At 39.9% G+C, this 12110-nt stretch overlaps 1 protein-coding gene across 5 annotated transcripts in view; it reads left to right on the top strand.

Moving 5' to 3' along the window:
- The window catches only part of CADPS (calcium dependent secretion activator), a 404679-nt gene that overhangs the window by 329338 nt on the left and 63231 nt on the right, over nucleotides 1–12110 (top strand). For 3 of the 5 annotated variants that reach the window (XM_050957616.1, XM_050957614.1, XM_050957615.1), the window contains one exon: nucleotides 8157–8303. The exons of the other annotated variants lie outside the window; for them this stretch is intronic. In XM_050957616.1, coding sequence (XP_050813573.1) covers nucleotides 8157–8303 — 147 coding nt within the window. The remainder of the gene's footprint in view (nucleotides 1–8156; nucleotides 8304–12110) is intronic. 5 annotated transcript variants of the gene reach the window in all.

Below are 12110 nucleotides of genomic sequence, written 5' to 3'. Positions count from 1 at the left end.
AGTTTATACCCATTCGTCCTCGTGCCTACATTAGTACTAAACTTAAATAATTCCTCTCCCTCCCTAACGTTAACCCCCCTGATATATTTATATAGAGCAAGCATATCCCCCCGCAGCCTTCTTTTGGCCAGGCTAAACAAGCCAAGCTCTTTGAGTCTCCTTTCATAAGGCAGTTTTTCCATTCCTCGGATCATCCTTGTAGGCCCGTCTCTGAACCTGTTCCAGTTTGAATTCATCCTTCTTGAACATGGGACACCAGAACTGCACACAGTATTCCAGATGGGGTCTCACCAACGCCTTATATAACGGTACTAACACCTCCTTATCCTTGCAGGAAATACCCCGCCTGATGCATCCCAAAATCGCATTTGCTTTTTTAACAGCCGTATCACATTGGCGACTCATAGTCATCCTGCTATCAACCAGTACCCCAAGGTCCTTCTCCTCCTCCGTCGCTTCCAACTGATGCGCCCCCAACGTATATCCAAAATTCTTATTATTAATTCCTAAATGCATGACCTTGCACTTTTCACTATTGTATTTCATCCTATTTCTATTACTCCAGTTTACAAGGTGGTTCAGATCTTCCTGAATAGTATCCCTGTCCTTCTCCGTGTTAGCAACTGTGCGGAACTGTGTCGAACGCCTTACTGAAATCTAGGTAAATTATATCTACCGCATTTCCTTTATCTAGTAATCCATCACCTTCTCAAAAAAGGAGATCAGATTGGTTTGACACGATCTACCTTTAGTAAATCCGTGTTGCAATTCGTCCCAATTACCATTGACCTCTATGTCCTTAACTACTTTCTCCCTCAAAATTTTTTCCAAGACCTTACATACTACAGACGTCAAGGTAACAGGCCTATAATTACCTGGATCACTTTTATTCCCTTTCTTAAAAATAGGAACTACATTAGCAATCCTCCAGTCATACGGCACAACCCCCGAGTTTATCGATTGCTTAAAAATTCTCGCTAACGGGCTCGCAATTTCACGTGCCAGTTCCTTTAATATCCTCGGATGGAGATTGTCCGGGCCCTCCGACTTCGTCCCATCGAGCTGTTCAAGTACGGCCTCTACCTCAGTTGCGGTAATATCCACTTCCATATCCACATTCCCGTTTATCATCCCTCAGTCATCGCAAGGTTCCTCACTAGTCTTATTAAAAACTGAGGCAAAGTACTTGTTTAGATGTTGGGCCATGCCTAGGTTATCCTTAACCTCCATTCCATCCTCAGTGTATAGCGGCCCCACTTCTTCTTTCTTTGTTTTCTTCTTATTTATGTGGCTGTAGAACCTTTTACTATTGGTTTTGATTCCCTTTGCAAGGTCCAGTTCAATGCGGCTTTTAGCCTTCCTCACTTTATCCCTACATGTTCTGACCTCACCAAGGTAGCTTTTGTTACTGATCCTGCCTTTCTTCCACTCCCTGTAAGCTTTCTGCTTTTGTCTAATCCCCTCTCTGAGTTGCTTGCTCATCCAGTTTGGCCTACAACTCCTGCCCATGGTTTTTTTCCCCTTTCTCGGGATGCAGGCTTCCGACAGTCTCCGCAGCTGCGACTTAAAGTAATTCCAGGCCTCCTCCGCATTTAAATCCACTAATTCCTCCGTCCAATCCACTTCCCTAACTAATTTCCTTAACTCTTTAAAATTAGCCCTCGAGAAGTCAAAAACCCTAATCCCAGATCTACATTTGTTTATCCCTCCATCTAGTTTGAACTGAATCAGCTCATGATCACTCGAACCAAGGTTGTCCCCTACCACCATTTCTTCTACGAGGTCCTCACTGCTCACCAACATCAAATCTAAAATGGCATCCCCTCTCGTAGGTACTTCAACTACTTGATGAAGAAATCCATCCGCTATCACATCCAGAAAAATCTGACCCCTATTATTCTTGCAAGTACTCGTCCTCCAGTCTATATCCGGGAAGTTGAAGTCCCCCATAATCACACATTTCCCCTTTGTGTTTACTTCATTAAAGACATTAAAGAGGTCTCTATCCATATCCCAATCAGATCCCGGCGGTCTGTAGCACACCCCAAGCACTATCTCAGGGGAAGCTCTAATTGCTTTTTTACCCAGTGTGATTTTTGCCCAGACAGACTCTGTCTTATCCATTCCATCGCTTCTTATTTCGCTACAGTTAATTTCATCATTGATGTACAAGGCTACTCCACCACCTTTGCCTTTCTTCCTGTCTTTTCTAAACAGCACATAGCCTTCAATACCCGTGCTCCAGTCATGAGTACTATTCCACCAGGTTTCGGTTATCCCTATAATATCCGGTTTCACTTCCTGCACCAGTAACTCCAGTTCCTCCATCTTGTTACCTAGGCTCCTCGCATTAGTGTACAGACCTTTTAATTTTCGGCGTTTGGCGTCAGTGACATTCTTTCCCCCATCGTGCAGAGACCTTCTACCACCAGCATCACCCGTTACTCTGGTTTCTACTCCACTATTCCTCCTTGGATCAAATCTTGGGACCGCGAGGGTAACCCCTCTCACTTTGTTTACTTCCCTCTCCAGGTTATATTCTGGCGTGGAGATCTCCTGAACATCTCCCAACCATCTCTCCCAACTTCCTAGTTTAAAGCTCTCTTGATGAGGTCGGCGAGCCTCCATCCTAGAATTCTATTTCTCTCCTTGCTTAGATGAAGTCCATCCTGAGCGAACAGTTGTCTATCCGTAAACGCTTCCCAGTGACCGTACATCCCAAAGCCCTCATGCTTGCAATCAAGGCTGAAGTATATGTTCCTATATAACCTGACCAGATGCCAGTAGGCAAGCATGTCATCTTTATATTTTCTTTGCTGGATACTGTTCACCTTATGCTACGACTAGCTGGGTATAGAATCATATAAACAGTAAGATAGATACCATTAAATATTGAAAACACTGAAGAAAAAATGCCCACATAATTTTCTCATGAGGGCTGTGTAATCTGACTCTTTTGCACAAGCTCTGAGTAGCTATAGAATTTATGAGCATGGGTTACCTGCCCTGTAACAGTTTGCACAGCTGGAATGTCTGTGCAAAACTATGCAGAGAAAATGAAACAAAGTGAAACAGCAAACCCTATCACAGAGTGTCAGTTAGATCTGTTTCCAGGTTGGTTTAATATGTAAAGTCAGGTAAGAGGCAGCTTCATGCCCTTAGCTTTTTTCCCACTAGCTTCTCAGTGAGCTCTGAAATATATAGCAACCACCAGACACCTAAGTGTATACTGTATGCAGAGCACTTAGCAGCAGAGGTCCTCTTGAGCAGACGGTCAGGTAATGACCACTGCTGGCCTTTTGAGTTGGTTTGGTAGAAAATTGTACAAATCTCCTCTGGGACACCTGAACGACCAGAAAAGTATCTTCTGTAACATTGTAGAAGTCACTGGATTTTAGTACAAGACGGTCGGTCTCAGCACTTCTTTTCAATTTGCAAGTTGAATTTGCAAACTGAAAACCCAACCAAATGGCCACACTTTATTAAGGATTCATTGGTAAGCAGGTTATAAAAGGAAAATCAGATGTTGTAATAAATGATCCATCAATTATTATAGATTGTTATAGAGTTCAACAGGTTGCTTACAACTTAATCTCTTTGTGCTTCTGTTCCCCATCTGTAAAAGGGGGCTAATAAGCTTAAAGGGTGGGCTAGTGGATGGAGCACTGGACTGTGACTCAGGAAATACAGTTTCTGTTCCTACCTCTGCCACTAGCCCAGTGGGTGAACTTGGACAAGCACTTCCCTGCTTTGTGCCTCAGTTTCCCTATCTGTAAATTGGAGATAATGATACTGACCCACTTTGTTAATGCTCTCTGATCTACTGAGGGAAGATGCACTATACAAGAGATAGAAGTCATGGGTATCATAACAACACCTAACTATCTACCATGCTTTATACTCGTGTACCTATAACCATCCAAAACACATACTGCTAATGATGTTAGCATTTGTTAATCATTTGTTAACCCTTTAGAAATGTATCCTTAATATATTAATATAACATGTGACCAATTAAACCGCGTGAGTATATTAGCAAGTCAGACAGAACAGGTGAGGTTGTCCTGCTAGAGAGACGTCCTGGGGAAAAGTGGCCTGTCAAGAAAAAGTTCTTGTAGGTGTATATTATTTACGGTTACCACACCAGATATCAAGCCAGAGACAGAGCACAGATTTTGCTACTAACTTCACTGATATGCCCCTAGTACTGAAGCCTTTGTAGAAAGACTACCACTTGGATTGGTTCAGCATTTATAGTAATCAAATAGGATTTCTAGAGGAATCAGAGGAACAGCTGATCTAGCAGATCAGTAAGTGATTTCAGGGTACCTGTGGGAACTGAACATTTAAGCACCAACAAGTCTCTAATTTATTTACATGTTCTGTACCTAGGTGGGCTAACTCAATAAAAACTCCATGGTTTTCTGGCCACTCTGTTATATCAATTGCATAGTATGGCATTTATTATGTAGTTTCTTATGCATTTGTACTGGTTTTCTTTGGTCAATACTACAACGGGGAAAGTGAACTTTTTAATTTATTTTCATAGGATACAATACAATGATGCCATTAGTCACTGATAGTGTGGCTGTGATGAAGTTTTTATAGCTAGACAATGGAGGTATGAATTGTAGAAATGTAGAAAATAGAAAAAATTGGGAGGAAATAGAACAATGCAAAATGAGCTGTAATATATGGAGATATACCTATCTCATGGAACTGGAAGGGATCCTGACAGGTGATTGAGTCCAGCCCCCTGCCTTCACTAGCAGGACCAAGTACTGATTTTTCCCCAGATCCCTAAGTGGCCCCCTCAAGGATTGAGCTCACAACCCTGGGTTTAGCAGGCCAATGCTCAAACCACTGAGCGATCCCTGTACAATCTGACAGAACTTCCCTTTTCACATACATTAGGCCCCCGTTCTGAAACTGAATTCTCGTAGACTAACCAACCCTCTGCCACTAATGAGCTGAGTGTCACCTCCATCAGACTGCTGGACTGGGGCCAAATTTAGCATCTTGTATTAAAATAAATATGGGCTGATTTTTAGAAGCAGCTTCCCATTTTGTACCTGTAATTTTATGGCCTGAATAAATGCAGACACAAATATTTATAGATGATATTGATGTCATCTACAGATCTAGCTACCTGATTGCAGGGGCAAATCAGATCATTAGATGTGTAAATGAGATCAGTTGCACCTGCAAAATTGTGAATGCAAAGGAGAAGGCTTTTTTCAAAATCAGGCCCCATGTGTTGACATTACACTACATACACTACAGTATTTTGCTGTTAAAAGTTGTAACTTATCCTTGCAAGGGCCACAAAGCATCAGCAAAATAATGTGTTGTGTAAAAAAAATACATTTAAATGTGAATACAGTATAGTATTTTCTGTGGAAAATCATTTTAATAATACAGTGTTTTAATGCATATGACACTAAGTGTCTTCTTGAATTTTTAGTATTAAAAACAAAGGGGTTTTTTTTGATGTATGTGTTCACCATTTGGCTATTCTTTCAGTTGCTCTTACTTACACATTTATATGTTATCCATCCCTTGCTATTTTTGATTTATTCAATATGAATATTAACTACACAGACATAGTATTCCTAAAGCTCTAACAATTTCTCAGTCCTTATGAAATAGGTTTATCATTTGAAAATCATAGTCACTTTAAGAGGCATATACGCATCTGAATGGAAACTGGATGGTTTTGTTGCATGAGAAGGCTCCTATATATGTTTCTTCATTCACAAGGAGGACAAGCAGATAGTGTGAAATCAAATTTACCAGAAACATAAATAAACCAGAAAGCGTCTTTTCACCCCAAAATGACATTACACTGTGTTTTTCCCTGAAGGTGGAACTTTGTTCAAAAGTTAAGACTGGAAATCCAAGTCATTCTGCCTCTTGGCTGTGTAACTAATGCAGGGGTTGGCAACCTTTCAGAAGTGGTGTGCCGAATCTTCATTTATTCACTCTAATTGAAGGTTTCGTGTGCCGGTAATACATGTTAATGTTTTTAGAAGGTCTCTTTCTATAAGTCTATAATATATAACTAAACTATTGTTGTATGTAAAGTAAATAAGGTTTTTAAAATGTTTAAGAAACTTCATTTAAAATTAAATTAAAATGTAGAGCCCCTCCAGACTGGTGGCCAGGACACAGGCAGTCTGAGTGCCACTGAAAATCAGCTCATATGCTGCCTTTGGCATCCGTGCCATAGGTTGCCTACCCCTGAACTAATGCCTTGAAATGCAGTTACTGGCTGATTCTTGTAACGATACAGTTTAAACGTATTATTGCATTAGCAATTTTATATCCAGTATTGTTGATGCGATTATGTGTATCTTTGTGTTCTGATATAATAAGATTGACCGTAAGAAATGCAGCTCAAAAATGTATTTACACCTATAGAAAATTGCTAATATAATTTAATTGCTCCATTGGAAGAGGAGAACGTGAAATTATACAGTTCTGCAGTATGGCCGTTAAGCTGCCTAGAAGACAATAGCTGTATAGGGAGTGGAAGAGACCTTCCAAAACAGTTCTGGAATGACCACCCTCTGTGTTCATATTGCTGAGCCAGACAATTAAGGCTGGATTAATTTTTAAAACATCTCATAAACTTTACAGGCTGAGTGCCTGAAACTGCATGAATTCCAGTCACTGGCAAAGCTTCCTCTGACTGCATTGCTACAGAATTAAGCATTAAATCTGGTGTCCTGACTCAGGTTTTACTGTCTCCTTCCTCAAACTCCCAGTGGGAATAAAGACACAATAAAAATTGAGTCGAGACTTCTGGATTTGCCTTTGAAATGAGGGTGGAAAGAATTTTCTTGGTTTATGCCATAATATGCTATGTAAAGACAGAAAGAGAGTTTTCTGAAAATGACTTATGTCTTGTTGATCATATAGCGCAAGGAATAAACTTCCCAAATTCTACATCTTCCAGATACCAAAACCCCATGTTCATGTAAAATATTGTTATGATGAGATGCTTTTAAAATACGGTTATAACTATTTTGCCAATGTGAGGACATTAAAATGTTTCTGGATGTTTTGGAAATCCTGGGCATGCAGTGTCATTGTACTGTACGTTGTTTCTGGGAAGCATATTACATTAAACCACCTTGTATTTGATGGACAAAATCATTTTTTAAAAGTTCTCTTTCATATAATAATTGTGTGTCTTGATAATGCTATTAAATTTATAATGCCCAGCTATACGTCCTTCAGAAATTAACCATTGAGTACATCCCATGGCCCTATTTCCAAGTGGGAAACATTCGCACACAAATCTCATGCTGAGTAATCAGGATCTGTTCATAATTCTCTGCATACCACGCTGAAAACATACACCTAGATGTCAGTGCACATTATAAAGTGTTCCTCCTCCCTGATCGTTAGGCCATGATCTAGCAAACGGAGACACACAGGGAGATTCTTGCATCTACGAAGCCCCACAAGGGTCTGCATGCATGGATACAGTTGCAAGATTGGAATCTTTCTCTTCTGGTTGACGGAGCAGCATTCATGTGCGCCAAACGAAAACAAATCTATAACATTTGGAGAGAGCAGGGTAAATGGGGAGTTTTCTTTAAGGATAAAAGCCTGGCTCCATTGAGTTCAATGGCAAAACTTCCACTGATTTCAGTGGAGCCAGGATTTCACCCTCAGTGTTTACTACTTTGAACCCTGATTCCAACACAAAACCTTTAAAATTCCTGATAGGTCTTTCAGTGTAGCTGTTTCATATATCCATCCAATCTAAATGTTGATATAAGAATTCAGATTTGCTTGCTCGTGGTGTATCTTTAACTTAAAAGCTACTTTTCTGTGCTCTGAAATTGTATCAGGACCTGTAAATTAAGTTATTTTGTGTGAGTGTTTGAGTAGTTTGTTAATTTGCGGCTTTGTGATTTTTCTTCTTTTGTTCATTTTTTTAGGTAACTTGCTTTTTATCGCAGACTAAAAAAATAACCACACTTAAGCCTTCCATATTCATGCTTCTTTCTGAAATGTTTTGCTTTAGTTTTTTGACTGTTGTCTTGCTGTGAACTTTGCAGATTTGTTTATGACTGTCACGTGCTTCTGCTACATCTGCATTGTCACTGTTATGGTATTTTTCTTTCTGTCTGTTTCTTCCACAGGAGTTTAACAAGTAATCTGCCCAATGTGAATCTGCCAAATGTGAATCTCCCTAAAGTACCAAATCTACCAGTTAACATCCCACTAGGCATCCCACAAATGCCTAGCTTTTCTGCACCGTCATGGATGGCTGCTATATATGATTCTGAGTGTGTATTGAGTTCACATTAGATCTCATTTAAATTTAAAGTAATCTTGGCATGGATATGTGTTGTTTGTTTCTGTGCATTATATATAACTTTAAAAGAGTGACAGAGATAGATAATTAGATATTTTACTAAATGAGGCAACCCTTATGTATTTCTGGCATGTACATTAGAAGTTTTTATAAATATTGAGACTTTGTCTTACGCCCGCTGGAAGCTTGAGCGTCTCACTTTACAAAATAATTGTTGATAGTGGGCTGTAGTCCTGTTGGAGTATAAACTACAGTACGTAAATATGAGCTGACATGTCTCAAAAGATAGGAAGAACCAACTGCAGTGCAAGTTGACTAATTTCCATGGACCAGATGTAGATCTAAAAGTGAGTTTTTATTTTTCTGCAAGTTCCTTATTGCCTGGAATTCTTGTACAATATTTCAAATAAAGGGGGGAGACATTTATAAGGATTCTTATGCATGACATGGGGAGCCCAAATGGTAATTGAATTCTAGAACCTCCATCCCAGCCTCAATACTTAAAAATCATTCCAAATGTCTTGAATCAAACGTAGGAAATCAAACAGGGCCCAGGTCACTAGTATGTAATAACCAGTGCCTAACACAAGATTGTTAACCTTGTGACTGTCCTATGATGTAGGACACATACTCAATGAAGAGGCATGATAGATGTGTTTTTCAGTGTAGGTCATGTGACTTCTGTAATTATGGTGGGTCCCCCTTAACAGTCACAGCCATTGAGTGGTGCCAGAGATTGATACCCAAAGGGATAAAGAAAGCTGCCAGTGAGTGTTGGGCCATCATTCTAATAACATTTACCAGCATAAAAATTGAGACTTTCTAAGTTCTCACTTCAAATTGCTTAGTGTGACACGGAGAAGGATTATCTCAGCCAGTCAAAGCACAGGGATACTGGACAGTTTCTGAGCTGCCCATGTCCTGTTGTTTTTTGACAGCCATGCAGTATGCACACCCTGGTGCTTTGACTCAGAAATCTGACCCACCTGCTCCTCATAAACCATCTTCCTCCTGAGGAAAGTTCAAAGTCACCAGCACCGCCCCAGATAGCCTCTCCCTACTATCTTACTCCTTCTGTGACCATCCATTCCCCATCCTTTCTTAACTCTTAAAAGCTGAAAGGGGAGAAATGCCAGGCCATGCCATGCCAGTCCAGCAAAGCACCAAGGTCCCAGTACATGAAAGGAGCCCACTACAGGAAGGTTAACTTTGAGCACATGCTTACATGCTTCTCTGAATCATGGCCTCAAACGCACATGTCCGTTAAAGCACATGAGTACCATGGAGGTCAATAAGGCTACACATGTGCTTAACGTTAAGCACGTGCTTTCAGCAAAGTTTTTTGTGCTGCTAAGGCTTGGGATCCCCAGAATAACTTGCCAAGCAGCAGCACCTCAGGATATATCTGCACAGCAGCTGGGAAATGTAATTCCCAGCTCAGGTAGACGTACACACGCTAGCTCTCCTCGAGCTAGCACCTACATGTAGCAGTGTATCCGCAGTGGCATGGCCAGTGACTCAGTCTAGCCACCCAAGTACCACCCCCCCCCATCCCTCTGGGTATGTGCTTTCCTGAGGAGGGAAAGGGAGACAGTGTTAAAATTGCTGCTAGGTTCACTTCCCTGAGCTGCATGCTCTGCACAGCCTGGTAAACCAATACTCGGAGCAATCTAAATTAAACCTGAAAACAAACAAAGTCCGACAAATCTACAGTGGAGTCACATCATAGGCACATTAACTTACACGATTTTAACTATACGCGCTCAGCAAAACAAAACAAAAAAGAGAAAAATAACAGTTTAAATACTGTACTTGTAGTGCGGGCGATTCTGCCCACCATTCCACTCAATGAGTGTTTGACTATACGCGATTTTCACCTTACGCGCTGACTTCAGAACCTAACCCTCGTGTAAGATGCAACTCCCCTGCATATCATGCTTTCACCTTTTTCTTATACCCGAGCTGCTGATAGGTTGACATGGTAATTGATTTGTTTAACAATTTGTATTTAAGAATAAATTGTAACTTTACCCAAAGACAAAAAGTCTCACAGTAACAATAAACATCGACTTTTTATTGGGCAGGAAGGGTGGCAGAGGGGGGCAATAGTCCAGGTACAGGAAACTACACGTAATTTACATCTACACCTGGATCCTACTGCATATGCTCTATACTAATACTAACGAACTGGAGGCAAAGCCAATGACCTTTTATTTTTAAAAAAATTGAAATATTAGAGTAATTTACGTTTCAAAGAAATACAACTCATATTCATGCTAAGTTGGCTGTGTTAAAGGCTAGATTAGGCAGTATCTGTAAATAATACTTGAAAGTTTGTATTACTTTTTTCTCTGTGCATGCTCTGTGATCTCGTTTTTGAAAAGATAAGAATCAAGACATGACAGTAAAGTTGACGATCATCTTTAATAAAACTATAGCTTAAGTGTGAAAAGCATTTTGCAAATTCTATGTGATCAAAGCAATTTTGGTGCTATTTCACTAACAATGAACAGTTCATTTTGGACATAACATAGAATATTACTTTCCTCCCAGGAAAACCTAATAATGAGCTGTTCAAAAGAAGAAAAAAATACGGAGAGTAATTTTTTTGAAAATTCTGAAACCAGATGGGTGTCATAATGTTGTTGTAATAAATACCAATTATTGCATTCATGTGTATTTAATTATTTAAACATAAATTCATGCAGTTCCAAAACTGGGATTAGATTAGAGAAAGTTTAATTATTCCTAAACATAGGTCTCAAACAAGAAACTACAAATGTAGATAGATTGACTCTCAGGGCTGTGCTATTGAAGTTACACAAAATAGTTTTTTGACTAAAGATACCATATAAGGAAATGCCTGATTCTCTATCTTTTCAGTGTCCCAATTCCCTTGTACCCACTCACCGTTCATTATTAAGGACTTGTTTCAGTGTTACCTCTCCCTTAGTGTCAGATACATCTGTTCCTACTTCTGAGCTGATTCGTTCTTTAAATTGTTACCTTTGTTAGCACAAGCCCTCACAGGACCCCTCTAGCATGTTGGGAGTATGGTTTTCACCTGGCAGTAGCCATCTATGCATCGGCTATATTTTCCTCTGTAGCATTAACTCAATGCAGCTGGCATCTGTCACAATAGAAACACCCTTCCTCATCTGTTTCTATAGACGATGTCAGCACAAGTGGTAATGCATGGTGTGTTAAACATCTTATCAATTACTGTGTTAGCATTAGTGGTATGCGAGGAGGGGGTTAAAGTGCTTGAAGATCTCTTGGTAATTGTCATGAAAAAAAGAGAGAGAGAGAAAAGGGTTATAGATAAATTTTTCTGCACCAACAAAACACAATCAAGGCCTGTATTTTATTCTCTAAGTGGAGGTTTTAGACACAATTATAGTTGAAAAGAACCAAAGTAGCTATACACAACGAGCCCGAAGCGTCCCATCTGTGCAGAGGAGTGGGTAAGACTATGCACTTTGGAAAGAATTCAGACTTTTGCAACAGACCAAAGACATTGCAAAAAAATAGAAATTAAAAAAAAAATCTGTTGTCCTGTAGATGCCTTCGCAAGAGGCTGATCTGTGAGATGTGGAGTAGTCAACCTAACCAAAACTCTTTCACATGAGATGTCTAGTGTTCTTAGTTCAATTGACTTACCCTGATTTTTTTCCAGCTGTTCAAGAGATAAGGTGTGTCCTCGCTCACCACTTGTTAGCACTGTCCTTTACCTGGTAAATGTTGGGGAAAAAATTAAAAATGTATCATTTGAAGAAAA

Source organism: Gopherus flavomarginatus, chromosome 6 (genome assembly GCF_025201925.1).
Source record: "Gopherus flavomarginatus isolate rGopFla2 chromosome 6, rGopFla2.mat.asm, whole genome shotgun sequence".
NCBI classification, from domain to species: domain Eukaryota; kingdom Metazoa; phylum Chordata; order Testudines; family Testudinidae; genus Gopherus; species Gopherus flavomarginatus.
Note: the sequence above shows the minus strand (reverse complement) of the source record. Positions and strands in the feature narration are given on the sequence as shown.